General features: G+C 42.8%; 1 protein-coding gene across 1 annotated transcript in view; it reads right to left on the minus strand.

The window, feature by feature from the left end:
• MKLN1 (muskelin 1) overlaps positions 1-18,130 on the minus strand; it is a 93,769-nt gene that overhangs the window by 53,816 nt on the left and 21,823 nt on the right. The window contains exons 3-6 of the mRNA XM_027702476.1: positions 17,772-17,914; positions 16,283-16,371; positions 10,242-10,351; positions 6,238-6,430 (exon numbers count right to left, since the gene is read on the minus strand). Coding sequence (XP_027558277.1) covers positions 6,238-6,430; positions 10,242-10,351; positions 16,283-16,371; positions 17,772-17,914 — 535 coding nt within the window. The remainder of the gene's footprint in view (positions 1-6,237; positions 6,431-10,241; positions 10,352-16,282; positions 16,372-17,771; positions 17,915-18,130) is intronic.

Consider the following 18,130-nt stretch of genomic DNA (forward strand, 5'->3'; position numbering starts at 1 on the left):
ACAAGTGTTTGTGCTGCATTTATGCACTGCCTGAAAAAAAAGAAGGGAGTTCAGGCAACCAACATCAAATGGTTTTTAGTTCTTTTGACCACAATAATTTCAGCTTTGAGGTAAGAGTTTAACAGATGATGGATGCCTCTGTTTATTTATAGGATGATCCTTACTGAACACATCCCTATTTATTTACAAAAAGGTAAAAATCTTTGCTAAGCATGACACAAGGTTCAGAGAATATTTTGAAGTGTTTCCTGGCATCCTGTAGTTTGTCGTGACTGAAATCCAGGTTTTAATTAAACCCCAAGCCAGCAAGTATTTCCTGGGAGAAGATGAATGCTCTATTTAGAGACCATCTAATAGGAAAACAAGGGCACTCAAGAGCTCCTGAAAGGTGCTGAGTTTGGTCTGAAAACAAAAAACTTCCATAAACTCAGCTGTGCAAGTTTTTCAAAATAAATACTCTGAAAACAGGGCAGGTTTTACTTTCACCTCAGAGCCAAAACCATCAGCTCTCTCCCCGCATTAGGTAATCGAGGAAAGCCAGAAGTTTGCTCAATGTATGTAGAAAGTGGTTTATTTTGGGTTTAATAGCAGGGTTCTTAACTCCCACTTCTTCAGCATTTATGAAGTTGGGACAACACACGAGAGGCTTGAAGCTTGAGATCTCATAAATTCTGATTCAGAAAAGCCAACTCTAATAGAACAAATGCATGTGCTGTAAGAAATCCCATAGTGACTCAGCCACAAACCCAGACAGAAACGCAGCCTTTTGGTTACTGTTACAGCCCTGGGTCTGCACGACACAAACCAAAACCGTATTTACCCCGATGGCAGCCAACAGATAATTGGACATAAATAGCTCCAAAGGATGAATTACACCACATAGGATCTGAAAGGGTGATTTAACCTCTCTCCCATGCTCAACACCCACAGGCTGCACTTGTCAAGATACGACACTTCTCCCCTACTGTGCCTTCAGCCTCTTTTAATAATGCTTCTTGTCTTCCATGGGACACTGGTTTGGAAACACTCCAGCTTGCTTCCCAGAAATGTTTCTTTCTGCGGGGAGCAGTTCCACATTCATTCTACTTGTATTGCAAACCAGCAGCAGCTTGTTTTGGAAGCTGAATCACCACCTGTCTGACACCACCAGGGACCAAAAAAAAAAAAAAAAAAAAAAAAAAAAAAAGGGAGGATTGGAGGATTTCTAGGTGGATTCTGCACCCGATGCCAGACCTACGCCAGCGCACTCCTTATGTTCCTTGTCAGGATGGCTCTGCTGACCAAAAGGTCTCCAAAGCTTCTCCAAGGATCAGATCTAGGCCTGCTCAGCTTTGTCAGCTGCTCCCAATGAATCAGGAGTTTAAAATAAATTTCAAGACTCCCGACCAAAAAAAAAAAAAAAATAAATGTGTCAAGTGGAAGTTTTTAAAGGAAGTTTTCCTTCACTCCGGAGACCTCTCACTTTAATGTCCATGTTTACTAAAATTACAGACAAAACCTTGCTCTGTACTATTTTCAAGCTCTTCTCAGCAAGTCATGACGCATTTTGGATGTAACAACACAAAGTTCACACTGGTTAAAGCCCAGTAAATTCTGCCACTCTGATAACCCAAGCCTTTATTTTTCCAGCCAACTGCAGGTTACCCAGAAGGGATTAGGACAAACACCACGGACGAAAACATTTAACTTGCTGAAGCCAATCAGGAACAAGTTGTATTAAGTTTGGGGGTTTTTTAGACAACACACATCTGCAGATAGGATTACTAAAATCTATTCAACTTCACTGCTAATGGCTGAAAAAACTTCAGAGTGACCCATAATTTCTGGGAGTTCGGGTTTGGATTTTTAAAGACTTATGATTTTTCTCAAACCAAAGAAAAATACCCAGAACAACGTCCAGCCATTACTTGACAATTTCTCGGGAGAAACAAGGAAAACCACTTTTTTTTCCTCCAGTCTCAGAGCTGTAATATTTTCTTCAACTTTGTTCTTCGCAAAAGTGAAACTAGGTTTGCTCTCAAGTCCCTATAAGTTATCCCTCTTCCACACAAACCCTACCATTTACTTAGGACAGGCTTTGGACCCCTAGCCAGCCTTTGCCCTCCATATATCTGAGCATACAGAGCAGCAACCACACTTTCTCAGAACCAAATCCAAACAATACTGGATGGTAAAATAAAGGTATACGAGTCTGTCTGGAGCTCCCAAGGGAATACAGTTGTTCCTGTGCGTCCTGTTCCTGTCCATCCTGAGTTTTGGGAGACGTTGGAGCCTGCAGGTTGTGCATCACTACTTCTTGTTTGTTGTGCAGGGCTCACTTGTCACCAGATAAACACATGTCACACCCTGACACAAGCAGTGCCACAAGGAACACCTCAGTCCCTGGAATACTAATATGAACCAAGCAGATCTTCCATCCATTCCAAGCAGCTTTCCATGTCTACAGGAGCTGCAGGCAGCTCAACTAAGTAATTTGCACTCCACATACTCTCTTGCAAGAATATTAAGCAGATTTTTTTTTTCCTTCAATAATATAGGCCCGAGAGCTATAAGGAACGGATCCAAATGCGAAACATTTGAACCGAGTCTGTGAACCAGCTGAGATTTAAGGGACCCTTTTCTTTTTTGAGAGGAAGTCAGGCAGCTGCCAGAGTTTCCATTTGCCCGTTTTCGAAGTGTAACGCACGAGTCAAAAGAATCTGCGGGCGAAGTGTGGCTGCCTGCCACCGAGCTCTCAAAAGAAATCATCTGGTGATGTGAGGTGGAAGACAGCGCTCGTCATTAGCAATGCAAAAGAACAAGAGTTAGCTCTGCCAGCGCTAATTCTTGACCACCTACTCTTTTTCTACATGACTAAGCCTATGGAAATGGTCCCGCGAGAGATGCAGCGCGTCGCGCTTTTTCAATACCCACCACTGCAAGGATCAGCCTCTCCAGGAGACATTTTAGGCTGAACTGAGTGTGCAGTATCTCTGTCAACCTCGCTGCACTTCTGTTTGTGCCTTTAAGGCAATGAACTCCCAGATCAGCGAGCGCGGTCAGGAGTTCACATATTCATGCCCGGCCTGCAGCAGAACAGGCCGCTCTTTGAACGATTTCAGGGATAATTTAAGGATCTGTATGTCTCAATTAACTCTACACTTCGGCTACACTACACAGACACGGGACCAAAGTTAATCCGCTTTTATTTGGAAAAGCAACACATCAGAGAGAGGAGCTCAGTGGTAAGAACACCCACACCTTAGAGACTAAGCAGCAGCCACGGAGACATCACAACAGAGCTGCTAAGAAAGTAAAATGGTAATAAATCATCGTAGAACGGGCCTGGGTTGGAAGGGACGTTAAAGATCGACCAGTTCCAATCCTTATGGAAGGGTCAGGTCCCTATGGACAGGGACAACTTTTACCAGACGAAGTTGCTCAGAAAATTCTGAGGAGTTTGAGACATGCAGAGCAGACTAAGGACAGTGGAGGACCACAGGGAGCAGGAGGTAGGAAAACTGTAGGAGAATGTGCTAAAGGCTGAAGACATCTATTCCCATTCTACCAGCACCAGTTAAGTACCAGTGATATTCAACACTTTGACTGCCACCTTGCACAACTCCAGACAAACTATTCCAGCTGCAGTTTTGTGGTTATCAGTAGAGGTCTATCCTGTCCACTGTCCCATCACAGCCCGAACAGCTCCATGCCCAGGTTTGCCACGAGGCAGCACGAGCACCAGTGCCAGGGGACACAGTGTCCTGACTGAGGGCACGATTGACCCAGTTAGTGAAAACCTGCAGTCGTGTCAGCTTAAAGCAAATATGGGCTGCAGCCTCCGTGTCTCGGGATAGATGGCACTTCCCTCTGGAAGGTGCTGGGAGGCGACAGAGCTCAAGAGCTGAAGGCAGCATAAAGAATGGCAGGAGGATGGGGGAAGGAAGGTTAATATATTCCAAGACAAGCAAAATCATTAAGGATGACCAAGAGAGCAATGGGAGATGCGCACGTTGACATTTAATTTCAGCTGGCCAGGTGCCAGATTAAAGTGCAGCAAAATAAACATCCTCACACATATTTTTCTGTCCCTCAGAAGCAGTGACAAAACAATGATGCTCTTGAAGACTCTCCTGCTAAATTACCCACTGTCTGTTGCGAGCAAGACGTGCTTCTGTACTTGCTGGAACAAAAAAAGGACTGATAAAACAAGCTACAGCATATTCCTCCAGTTTGCTTAAGGGTTGCTGAGTTCCTCAGCCTTCCTAGAGGGAATGATCTCAAGAACCAGGGAAGCAGGATTGTCCACATCAAATCTGACACAGAACAAGTGTCTGTCTGTCAGACAGAAAACTGCAGGTCTTGTTTTGAACTACCAGGAGAGTCCTTTGCCAGTACTTCCAGCCCTGGAAAAGTTGAGCACTGTGGACAGCAACCCCACTCTCAACATACACCAGCTCAGCTCAAGTCCTAGGGGAAAACTGCTGGATGAAGTAAATGTTAAATATTAAGCAGAAAAGAAATGAAGATACAACAAATTAAAAAAAAAGTTATAAACATTCACTTCATTAGTGCCCAAGAAAAAAAAGGGAACTTTTTCAGCACATTCTAGACTTTGAGTGAAATTCTATTCGAGTTCCTACTCCAGCCTGCAATGAAGTGGAAAGAGGAGGGCCTCCAGGCACTGAGATTAAGTCACAGCCAAGGCTGTGCAATGATAAAATCATCACCATCAGCACAGAGCACTCCTCTGGCTGCTGTAGCATCCTGGTGGGCTCATCAGCTCCCCCAGGCACTCGTGTCTTTGCGACACAGACAGTAACAGCCAGCCACAGCTCCCTGCTGCTTTTCCAGCCTGCAATCCTCCCTTGCCCTTAAGATTCAGGAGGAAGCTGCCAGTTGCACAATGCCCCTGCATTGCAGGAAGCTGTTCACGCTCCCATCCCAGCCAACAACACTCCATGGGCTCAGGAGGGCAAGGATGAACGCTGTTCTCAGTCTCAACACTTGTAGCTGCTCCTGGAGCTCAGCACAGGGCAGGGCTCAGCTGCTCTGCCTAAGAAACCTTGAGCCAAACACACAGAAAACCACTCGCTGCAGTTTTGGACGACCTGTTACAATAAGCTCCCTAAAACTGTGCTCAGTTGAACAGCTTAGTCACAAAAAGAGGGTGGATTTTCATGGAAGACAATTCTTGATTTTAAAGCTATCACTGCTATCGAATTCTGAGAACCACTACCAACTTCAGTGGTACAAGCCCCACTGCTGGAGTCAAGCAGGTCCACCGGCATCTATCCAAAGGTATTACAAAACGACTGATTAGCCCAGAATCAGATAAAAACATCTCTGGTGCCAGATATCCATGAAATTGGTTCACTAAGTCCCTAATTCTACTGGCATCAGACACACAGTTCTCCTCTTATGCCAGCACAAGTGTCCCATGAGGAGTGACTGCACATATTCAAACAGCACTACACCCACAGCCAGGAGCACCACTCTTTTATCAGACTGCAATCCAAAACCGCTGCACAAGTCTTAAGAGACACTTCAGTGCAATAGTCCAACTCCTTCTGTATCCCATTTTAACAACGGAAAGTACATCTCCCTCCTTTTAGGAGTTGAGAGCTGTTTATACACCGTGTTTTTAAGTAGAAAGCTTCCAAGTAAAAAATTATTAGTAGTTCCAATGAAACCAACAAGGTCCTGCTCTGCAAGGGAAAACAGGCTTTGCTTCTAGTCACTGACTTCCACGCCATTCTCCAAGGATTATTTTCCCCATAAGCAAAACCAGCACTCTCATCCAGATACAGATGAAAACTTCTGCCTGAACACCAACTCGGTGGCAAGTTCCAACCAGAAACCATGATCCACATCACCACGGATAATTCCAGCTTTCAGCTTCCCTGCTCACCACCTCAGTGGCTTTCCTGACAGTCAAGCCCACCCTCAGCTTGCCAACACTTACATGAAGAACTTATCTTTACCCACTCAAGTGCACCTCGTTGTCATCTCTGGGGGAAGGAGACTCCAAAAGCAGCAGTGACAAGACATTTCATGACTGAATTTTTAGCCTTCGTCACACAACACACTCACAAGCCCAAAAGCTGACAGCACACCACACCAGACATCAAACAGCACATGGACCAGCCAATTCTACTACAAAGCACATCAATACTCAAAAAAGGCAATATTTCAATGGGGTGTTTTTTATAATTAATTTTTTATAGTTAACATATCAGACTCCTCGGAGTCTCTTACCGTTCACAGCTTTTTCTATCAGTTCTTCACAAGCATCAAAGTCTCCCTTCAACACCAGCTTGTCGTGGAGGTCTGTCAACATGGGGTGCTCCAGAGCAATCTTGGTTTTCTTCTGCAGCGACTCGAAAGCCTCGGTGTAGTTGTGCTGCCGAAAATGCTTTAGGCAAAGGCGAATGGCTTCCTGTTCACGGTACTACTGGAACACAAGAAAACCTATGAGACATGTAGATTTTTCCTTCCACCAGCACTGCTGGGAGCTACCTGTGAACCTGGAGCAGGATCTCTTGTCCACGCTGCACAAATTGCTCGCCAGCTCACAGAGGAATGCTGTGTGGACGACATTACAAGCTGTGCAGGCATTTACTTTCCAACAGTATAGAAGTTATACAGCTTGGTATCATCCAATTTAATGAGTATACAAGAAGAGAGTGCACAGTGTCCCAGATCTCTGGAGTGTCCATTAGTTCCCCCCCATCTGCTTGGCCCTGCTGTTCGAGGCCTACACGAAGCGCAGAGCAGGAAAAAGCCTTCGCTATCAGCGTTACATAATTTGATTGTATGACTCTTACATAACAAAATAATTTAGAAGAGTAAGTAGGTCACAGCTTTTCTAGGAGCAGAAGGAAAAAAAAAAAACAGCCACAAGAATAGGAATACTTGCAATGACCACCACTCCTGCAATGGAAAGGCTGAAGGTTGGCCCCAAATCCTGCGGGTTCGTGAGGGTTTTGGATCAACGGCAACAAGGATTTATGTGCACAGCAAAGTTTTAACTTCTAAATGTTCCCCTGCATCTTGAAGCAGAACCTCTCCTTTCACCCCACAGAGGAGCCACAGCTGCCCATATCCCACCTGACTGCAGAAAGGGGTGACTAAGGTGAGAGAAACCCATACTGGGTCCAACATCCCTGCACAGACACGTGAGGGAATAGTAAACTCTGAGTAAGAGCCACAGCTTGTGCTGTTAACCGACCAAATCATCCACTGTGTTTTCAAAGCTGCTAACAACATGCATAAGAAACACAGATTTTTAAGGTGATAAGTAGCGGAACCACTTATTTTAAATAGACTCTTCAAATCTAAGTTCTAAGGCATTAAAGAAAAAAAAAATCTCGATTTCCATCTTTAACACACAACTACTGTGGTAAAAAGCAAATATAACTTTAAGCAGCTATAAGATTGATTAAATTACAGACAAGAGATTTTAATCCTAAGTGGACACTACTGCTAAAAGTGAAGTTTATGGTATTTAAATTAATAGAATCTTTGTGAAAACCTGGAACTAACACTGACTCTCAACAAAAATTAGTGCTTTCGGAATAATGGCTCGATAGCAAGAATCTCACAAACTGAAGCGGCTAAAAAGAAACACGGCCATGTGATATATTTTTAGTTCTTAATCCATCAGTATTTCACAGCTGCAAATAGCCAGAACTATGCATTTTTAGAAAACCAGTTCCCAGCCCACATGAAAAAGGCCAAGGACACGTACTGATAAGAATGCGAGGCTGCAGCAAAGGAGTATTGAAGCTAAAACAGTTTTACAGCACAACTGGCAAAAAACAACTGTTTTTTTGTCTTTCCAACAGATATCTAAGACACTGTCTTTAAGAAATGTTCACTTACATCAAAGCCAAAACCAAATTAGATCCCTGTTCTTCAAAGGGATGGCAAGCAAAAGCAGAGCTGCACACCAGTAACAACCGGCTTCTGCTTTTTCAGATCCTCCAGTTTAGAAACTAGGCGAACTTCAGACTTGCTGTATTTCCACTGAGCTTGGCTTCTAAAACAGGGAATGACTGCTGGGTGCAGGTTGGCCACTCAATGCCTAGAAAAGTTTCTATTCAAGTGACACCATAGTACTACTTCAGAAGTTAAATATGAAAACCTCTTTTTCATGCAAAAAGGTGTATAAAAAGTATGTAAGAGGCTCCTTTATAAATGCTGTCATACAGGTTTAAAGAGATGACAACCCAAATAATAGCTCTGATCTGAAGCTGTAAATAATTCCTATGGTTAAAAACGTAACAGGAGCATGAGACCAAGATATTAACACTGTTAAACACACTCGTAGAATTAAAAATAAGTTCATGTGCTCCTTATTAAACTGCCACTTCTCAGGTGCTGAAGTTTGCCCACTCTTCAGGAGAAAGGGGTAAGGCTCTTGTGAGGCAGTAAGCTGAGCTGGACAGCAAGGAGAAAGAATAGGGGGGAACTGAGGAGTGTGCTGGCTGCTTTCAGTCCTTATCCCTTATCCCCAACTCCACTGCCTGCAGGAAAGGGAGGTTTTGTTGGCACACAACAAAAAGGACGGGCAACTTCAAGCAGAACCTTCTTCTCATCTGATGTCACAGGCAGTAAAGAAATACTAGATTTCAAAGCCTCTGAGATTCTCAAAAACAGGCATGAAAATATTCACACCAACTCAAAGAAAGAGGTCAACCTTCCTGCCTTTCCCAAAACATGGGTCAACACATCCTCCTACGTGGATCCAGCAGCAGTGGTCTCTCAGGGCTGGGAGGGAAGAGAACATCAGTGGCACATGTACTCATCACCAAAAACTTGGCAGTTAATCCTAGAAGAGCCCAGACCATCATGACTAAGTCTCTGCCTTGCTGCTTTGGGGCTCCCAAGCTTTAGGAGAACAATGCTGGCACCCCCTGAAGAAGCTGTCACTACACTCATGCTGACCGATTCCATGGGATAAGATGGAAGAAAACAGATGCAGACATCATCATCAGATGGCTCCTAACCAAAAAAAAAATACAAATCAGAGCTTTCTGCTTGTAGCAACTGGCCCCAACTGCCAGACACAGCACCACGTGCAGAGACAGCAGAGAAAACCATCATCAGCTTCTGTCAAGTTGACTTTTCAGAAGTGGACATCGATCATCAGCTGACTAATGACCACACCACCACTTGGATCATAAAGCAGCTACAGACAACTTGTCCTGTGCTTGTTAGGGCTGCATTTAAATCCTCCCTGCAGAAGCTCGTGATGTTGGTGTAAGTGGGTATGAGCCAGACACCGCGGTCACACGTTTTCCTCACCACACTGGCAGCACCATGAACTGGTGAGGGAGTCTCACTGCTAATCACATACAGTCTCTATCCCCTTCTAAGCTTTTCCTTTTGGAAGCAGAAATACACTGCTCCACTATTCAGTCTTATTCAGCTGGGAAGGATGTCTCCTCTGCAACACAATATGAATCTCATTAATTGTTCCAGAAGATCTAGTGCATAACATGCAGCAACAAAATGAATTCTGGTTGTCAGTGTGCACTTCCCTCCCACAGGAAAGGCGTCTCTTGTACTCAATTAAACACTGTTTATACAAATAACGCTTGGAACCTTTTGAACTATCAAAGTGACAAATGGCATAAATCATCTCATCTCATAGTCCAATGGCATCGGCCCCACTCTGTTCCAGAGTGTTCAGCAAAAAGACAGAAAGAGGGAAACATCAAAAGTGCAAGGAGCTGCAACAGGAAAGACACCAACATGGATTCTCTTTAAAACAAGCTCATTATATACCCTGTAACAAAAGCTGCACCTCTAACCCAAAAGCCTCTGCACTCGTGTAGCTCTACGGACCGGCAGCTTAAAAGAATGACTAATCAAAAGGCAAAAAGAGGGGGGAAATGGAATCTGGTTTTGTCAAGATTCATTTCCCTTCCAATACAAATACTATTTTTCTAATATTGTCCCCTTTGACTAAGTGTTTCTTTGTTTTATGTTCTTCTTATGATGTCTACGTGGCAGGTTTTTGTGGTGGTTTTGGGGTTTCTTGAGAGTGTTTTGTTGGTTTCTCAAAGAGAATAAGCAGATACAATTAAAAAAGATTCCCTTCAAGTCAAAGTCAGCCATGTGGTCTGAGTTTTTGCTGGTTTAATAGCTGATATTCAAGGAGTGAAAAGGTCACATCAATTCCAGTAAGAGAAGTTTCACAACAATCTGAGACCGGGAATCTTCAAACAAAAGAGGCATCTAAAATGCAGGCCTACCTTGCTGTACCAGTTGAGGCATGGCTGGACCACATCTGGATCATCAATGCCATTAAGTTCAACATACCAGATACTAAAATTGAAGCTAGGCCCCCAGGACAAGAGCGGAACTGGAGAAGAAAGGAAAAGGAGAAAAAGGCTGCATAAACATCAAACAACCACTGCATTACACAGCACTATTGCAACAGAACGCTCTTAAAGGTTACACAAATTTCACTATTTCAGATTTGACTTAAGTTCTAGTTTGTTTAACTAAGCTTATGAAAATTACCGAATACATCATGCTCAACTTGTCATTTAAAGCAACCTGTGCTGAGCAACATTAACACAGCAGATCATTACAAAGCAGAAGCTTGCTTTAAGCAAAAGAGCAAAAATACTATCATTTAAAACAGCTCCAAGAGGCAGCAAGCTTTGACAAGGCTGGGAATCACGAGCACACTAGCGACAGTATTTGCTCCTCATAGTACATTTATTTCCCCATTTGTCAGCAACAATTATTTTCCCTAATGGTGAAGACAAGAAGCTTGGGTATTTTAAATTTTACAAAATTAGTAACATCTGCAAGTTGTGGAGGAGGGAGGGAGGGATAACTGTCAGTTCCCAATTTAAAAACTCTAATTTTTTTAAAAGCTTTAAGCTGTGCAGTTTTATGCTGATACTATTTTATCTGAGTATCGGAACAAATGTACTTAAAATACTAAAGGACCCATGAAAGACATTGCAGCCTCTCACCTACAGCTCCTCTACCACTCTGGGTTAATATCTGAGGCCTTGCACTGATCTCAGGATTAATCTGCAGGTTAAGACTTGGTTCTGCTTTTTGAAGCAGCTCCAACTCCCCGAAAACTTGTGTGTGAACTCTGACTCCTAAAAACTGCAGTGAAATCAAGTGGTTTCATTTCAAATACTTTTGTTTCCTTTGTATTTGACTGTAACTGATAAACAGGAAAAGGCAGTATTAGAGGTGAATGTGCAGTTACCAGCAACAGCAAGGAGTCCACTACCTCCTCCCTTCCACTGTTTTTGCCACAGAGAAATTACTTGTTGTCTTTCAAACCACTATCAAATACCACTGAGATTAATCTGTTGAACTAAGGTTTTTCTGACCCACTCCTAACTCCATGAGGAAACAAAAATCCCAAGCTTATCAAAAAGTTGTTCCTGAGCTCTTAAATGTTCTTAAGTATTTATACTTCAAACAAGCTACATCTATTATTTTCTGCAGCGTGTTTGGGCACAAAGCACATGCTCAAACACCTGATTTTCTTGAGTTTTGGAGGGTGTATTTACAAACCTATTTCTAAAGGCTCATTATAACTTCTGGGAACAGCCGGAGTAAAGATTTTTTAGAAAAGATCCAAAGAGACTTTGTATATGCAACTCTTAACTGACTTTAATATCCATAAGTAGGTACTTTCTATGTTACAGCTCTCAAATCATCTTTTCCAAGAGCTTATTTCTACTTGACTGTTCAGCACACAAAGCAAAGCAAGATGCTTTCAGAACAGGTCCTTTTAGGTGCATGTTTGTGGAGACAAGAGAGATGTGAACTGGTCAGAAAAACCACGAGTCACCTGTCTCCCATCCACAGTCCATACACTCTGCCCAGGAAACTTCCTTCTTGCTTACTTTTGTCCTCCACGCAAGGTGAGCGCTGCCAATATGGTCCCTTAATACCATAAAACATTCCTGCTTCTAAATCCAAGCACAGAGATCAGTTTGATCCCGGATATCCTCCCCATTAATGCAGCAGACTGAAAATACCACACGTAAGGGTAACACCTTGGGTCTGTCTTCAGACCTGAACACACAGACCAGACCAAACTGAAGTTAAATCTGATATCTGGTCAGCTACAAAGATCAAAGACCAGCAGCTCACTGCACTGACACACTGAACTAAACCACAGACCACCTCAAATGGACCAAGGCCATGAATTTCCTGAGGTGAACCTGAGGCAAATTTCCTCACACCGAGTTTACTCTGGGTGAAAAACCAAACCAAGTACTACCACCTTCTCACCTCTTCCCAGAGAACACACAGAGGTATCCACCCGTACTTCTCTTCAGCAGTTCTCCTCAGAACTTCAATGAGCTTCTCCCAGAAAAAAAAAAAATTAACAATTCATCTCTTTGTGGCCAACTACAACACCAAAGAAGATATTGGGGTGCACAGAAGAATCCTGGACAGCTCTCACAACCATCAAAATGCAAAGCCATCAACTTGCTGACACTTCGCCTCCCCACAGCTAACTCAGCTTCCAACAGTCCTTTTTACAAAAAGAAAACAAAACACCAGAAATGGTGATTTTAACATCAAGACTTTCATAGTGCAACCATCTATTCCAAGGAAAGTACAGATATTAAACTGTATAAGGAATGCAAGGCAAATGCCTCCCTAGTGCTGAAAAACTCTTCCCCAGACAGAGAAAGCTGAAGCTGATCTTCGTCAGCTCCTCCATAGGAGCAGGAAAAGAAACAAAGCAGAAGAGTTGAAACTGGAACATGATTTCTACTCCAGTTCGGCAAATTCAAGTGTTCTGCTGGATCATCTCCCCACTTTTTATCCTCTCCTCTGGCTCCCAGGAAACACCTCTCACCCTTTTTTTTCATCCCTCTCCTTTCTGAGGTGTGCTCAGCTCTTCAGACAAACGTCCTGTTAGAGCAGCCAAAATCTGACTTAAACCTGGAAGGAGGAGGCACTAAGTGCAGCAAGGAAATAGTTTTTTCCTGCACATCTTTGAGGTGGAAATACACTGCAATTAAAGGTGTTAAAAGCCCAAAGCTACATTATTCCTCCAGTTTTTACCATAAAGCCCCCTCAGCATGTCTGGTTTTTTTCTGCAGGTACTACAGCAATCCATCCTGAAACATGTGTAACTGTTCAGAACAGTTGAACTGTCACTCCACAGTGAGAGGAGTCCAGCAGATGGAAAAATAATAATAAAAAAAAAATAATCAATATCCTTCTAAGAAGCAGAAGGCATTTGAGTCACTTAAACAGTTCTTAATCCATACAAGGATGATTTTAGGGGATACGTCTCAGTAATAGCTATGCCTAGACAAGGACTGTGACTCTGTATTAGAGGCATTAAAAACAGCACAATAAGTTGAAATACCTCTCACAAGGTGATTTCTGTTTCCCTCATCTATAGGCACAGACAGTGTATGCTTTTAAAAATTAAGAAAACATCCATGAAGAAAAAATTGGTCAGATTTGTTACACCAAAGCTTAAAAATCTTGAAGCCTGGTTAGCAACTCCCATGCTTGTAACAAACTGGCATGAGAATTACACCTAGAATTTTTCATTTTTCACTGCAATCAGTCTTTGCACCTTCTGCTTTCAAGGACACAGCACAGAAAAATCTCTGCTAGGAGGAACCACAAGAGCAGAGCCAAAAACAAAGCTCACAGACATAAAAAAGATTATTTTTCGATATTTTGTCTGGATAAGTATCTTCTTCCCTCTCTCCAGTTCTGTAATGAGGTGCTACATGAAATGTAAAAATTACCTGTCAAGTAGGTCAAAAGCTGCACAACTGGGCATTTCAGTGCTCAGGAACTGAAGTTGAACTAATTAAACTAACAGAAGTGCAAGGCTTCTCTTGACAGGAGGAGAGGGATTATTCTTTCTGCTTTCTATGAGCCTGAAACTTCCTTTGATATGAGAGCAATGGGAGCTGTAGGATGAATTTTCCCTCTTCCATATCAACCCATGCCAGGTTCCTCCTGCTCTGTCCCCCCTAAAAAACCTCTCTGTATATTAACAGTGGTGTTGTAAGGTCTCTGTGCTGATCTGCAAAATTATAAAGCAAATTCCTGATGTAAATGCTGCCCAATGCCAATGCCTTTCCCAAAACCCAAACCTCACTGATCACAGGAACTCTGGTAGTGTCAAGTCTCCAAGAGTCCAAAAGGGCAGATTTTGGCCTCGTTTCCTGGCAGACTTACGAGGAACACAGCACGGTGCTTGAAATTTGGAGTTACTTTGGCCAACAGCTTGGAAATTCTAACAAACTCAAAACATTTTCAAGCTGTGAATCTGAAAAATAACAGAATTTCGTAACATTGTTTTGCAGTTGTTTCACGGCAAAAAACGCTCTCACAATGTCATAGACAAAGTGACACCAGCCATCAACCTGAGGTTTTCACAAGTTTTGGTGAAAAGATCATTTCCAGTTCTGTTCTAGCACAGGAATTTCTTCATGGAAGGCAGCCTCAAGATAGAGCTAAAGGACAACTCATCTCAAACCGTGAACAAGTGACAGCTCAATCCAAATCTAACATTAATGTATATCATATAGGATGCTGATTCATAGAATGGTTTGGGTTGGAAGGGACCTTAAAGATCATTTAGTTCCAACTCCCTGCCACGGGCAGGGACACCTTCCACTAGACCAGGTTTCTCCAAGCCCCTTCCAACTTGGCCTTGAACACTTCCAGGGATGGGGAGTCCACAACCTCTCTGGGCAAACTGTGCCAGTGACTCACTTCCCTCACAATGAAGGATTCCTTACTAATATCCAATCTACATCTACCCTCCTTCAGTTTAAGGCCATTCCCCCTTGTCCTATCACTACATGCCCTTGTGAAAAGGGCTGCATGAAGATCCCATTCCAACAAAACAAGCTGCTCATTCCACGTCAGAGAAGAAATCCTGGCCGTAGAAATTAATCATCATTTCACCATCCTAACAAGCTTCAGTTTAGTGCTACACTTCATTACATCAGAACACACTTTCCTGGAATACAATTTACACACCCAGAGAAGAAGCCAGTAATCTCTGCACTGGCCCTTTTAGCCCTCCAGGAACTACTTGCTGCTTTTAGCCCCTGAAAAATAACATTTCCCAAAAACCTAATGCTGGAAGCTTCAGAATAAAAAATTAAAAAAAAATAATAAAAAATTATTTTAACTTCCCTTATGTAGTCAACCTTTAACTCAATCCCCTGCTACTCTTGAGGTTTCCTAAAGCCAAGTGTTACAGATGCTTCCAAAAGTAGCAGCCAGAAACAAACCCAAAGAACAACCAAATCCTCTACTGCTCCAAGAACAGGAAACCCCACCGTTCATGGCACACAAATGATTCCTGGATTCCCAGCCTGAGGCTTTCAGTTCCTCAGGCAAACAGGAGGAGATTCAGAAAGCTGTGTAAAACACACCAGAGCAAAGGGCTCCCAGGGTGCCCCTACACAGCCACTATCAGCTGAGTCTTGGCAAAAGAATTACCCAACACATCAAAACACTCCTAAACTCATCTAAATTAGCCAATAGGATCTTTACCTCCTTTTTCAGCAACTACCTCCTTCCTCTATTTTTAACCTTAAACAGCTAGTTTAAAACCAGTCATTCTTGTACTATCTCAGTAGTTAGGAAGGGGAAGATAAATTTACTGAGCAAGCCAAAAGGTTAAAAAATTCTTGGATTAAATCCATCAATTAAGACTCCTGTTCTCTCTGGCCTGCAGGAAGCAAGGAGGAGATCCTCACCCCTGCTCCCATCACACACCCCCATGCCCCCTCAGCAATCCCCTCCAGCCAAACCAGACACCAGGGGTACAATCCCTCTGGTGCCCCTGGATGACATCTTTGCCCAGAGGTGAGACAATATTAGAGTAGCAGGAAGAGAACAAGGGAGGCTCCTGCTGTTGCTTTACGTGTCACAAGCATGTTTGAGAATGAAAGGTTTCCAGCTTTTTCAAACTTTGACTGGTACTTAGCTTAATGAGTTATTTAAAGCTCTATACAGCAGTTTATAGGAGGACAGGAAGCAGCTTCTCCCGCAACTAAGTTGACTCAACAACTGTATTTCTGAAAATTACTCTGTTTTGCTCTCACTCCCCAGGATTTAAATTATGAAGCTATCATTTCTTATTAACAGGACTACCTTGTGTTCCAAATCTAACCAGCCTAAAAGATGATGAAATGGAACAGCTATTGTGGATACTTTGCCTGAGTACAATGAAGTCACGAGTGCCAAGACCGGCACAAGTATCAGAAGAGATTATTTTCTACTCAGAATGCTGAAAAAATGCATTTACCTATCTTAATGAATCGACAGGGGAACATCTGTTCATCAATTTTATGCTTCAAGGTGAATGTTTCTTTGTTATAATCATTCTTTAAGCCACTGTGGGAAAAAATAAATAAGGTTACTAAATCTTACCTTGTATTTTAGAACTAGCTAATAAATGCAATCTAGGTCATGCCTGAAACACGAAGCTTGTTTCATATCACTCTGAATCATAGGTACACGTGCTGGACCAATGTCTGGGCTGTTCTCCACCACCTTGTGTCTCCCTGGGAGGCAGCACTGGGTGGTGATTTTGGGAGGGAATTGACTTTGGTTCAGTGCTGCTCCCCTGCCCCTGTAACCCTGTGACTTCAGCTGAGGATCTGCTGAACTGAGCTCTTCCATTCTCCAGAGGGAGAAGGACCAGATCTCAAAATTATCACCCTGACAAAGTGCTTTCTGATCCATTTATGGGCATTACTTCATAAAAATATCAAATATTTAATTTATCAAAAATCTTAAGTTCATTTTTACTGAAGATAGAAGTATAGGTCCCAAAATGAGGATTTTTATTAAACTGCAGCACAAGTGAAATGACATCAGATATCAGTAATTATTATGATACTAACACCTCTTCCCCCACAGCTGTAGGAGCAATAAAGGCAAATTGCAACACTGGTCTATCTAAAGAGGGCAGAAGGGTGGGAAGGGTTGTGGATGGTTTCTATATGGTCATGAAGAATACCTGCAACATAGAACTTCCCATGTTTTTCCATGGCTATTCTGTTTGGCTACAGATGATGTACGCCCATACATTCCTGGAGGTGGACTTCTCTTCTGGAGGCCTCCCAAAATAGACTAGTTCTTGCTTCTCTTGTACTCCTGGATATTTAACTCTCATTTCCCTTTCTGAAACAGCAGAGTCCTTAAAAGGCCCTTGCAAATTTACATTGGCAACTACTCTGGAGTTCTGGATAACGTGAACAGCCAAAAGGCTCTTTCTTCAGTCCTCATCCAACCCTAACTACCAAATCCAACTAAGCAAAGGAAAATGCAGTTTTTTCCCATTTGCCTGTTTAATTTATTTACCCATTTGAGGAAAGGCAGAGCAGATGTGTAGTTCAGATCTTTACAGCTGCAATGAGGTTTTTAGGGAGCTTACTTGGGCTTTTAAAAGCTACTTCAAAGTTACGCACCTGGGGAATCATTTCTCTCGTGCCTCAAGCACAGGGAAGGAAGGAATCACAATCCACCAACACTGCACCCTGCTCCCAGCTCTTCCAAATCCCCAAATTCGCTCTCCACAAATCCTCTGTGGTTAGAGCAGGATCAGGAAGGCTTCCTGAAGCGAGTGTTGGGATTGCTGCTCTGACCTGACCGTAAACATGAGGGCAGATAACTGCAGGATCACAACCACAGCTCTGCTCCGCTGTTGGCTGCGTCTGCTCGGGAGCCAGGGGGGAAGAGCATTTTGGTCCAGCCTTTACAATTCCATAGCTGATGGAATCATGTCTTACCTGGATAAGAGATCTGTCATATTCTCCTCATTCATCCCACCAAAAACTTTAAACTTCTTTAAATTGCAGACGTGTGTTTTCTCATATTTGCCAAACGTGATGCTCTGGACTATGGCAGGTCTTTCAAGTTTCAGAATCAAATACTGTGGAAGAGAGAACAGTGGATTTTAATATTAAAGCCAAGGCTGCAAAACACACTAAGGGAGAAGCATTACAGTCTCCAAAAATTCACTTTCATTCTTTTAGCTTTGTAAACTGAAAATGAAACCTCCCCATTATTATATTTTCTCCTTTGTACTGGAATGAAGAAAAGGGTTTTTTAGGAATATTCCTTTAAAAGCAGTTTATCCAGGAAAAAG

The sequence above is a fragment of the Neopelma chrysocephalum genome, unplaced genomic scaffold (assembly GCF_003984885.1).
Source record: "Neopelma chrysocephalum unplaced genomic scaffold, ASM398488v2 Primary Assembly neopelma1_187, whole genome shotgun sequence".
NCBI lineage: Eukaryota > Metazoa > Chordata > Aves > Passeriformes > Pipridae > Neopelma > Neopelma chrysocephalum.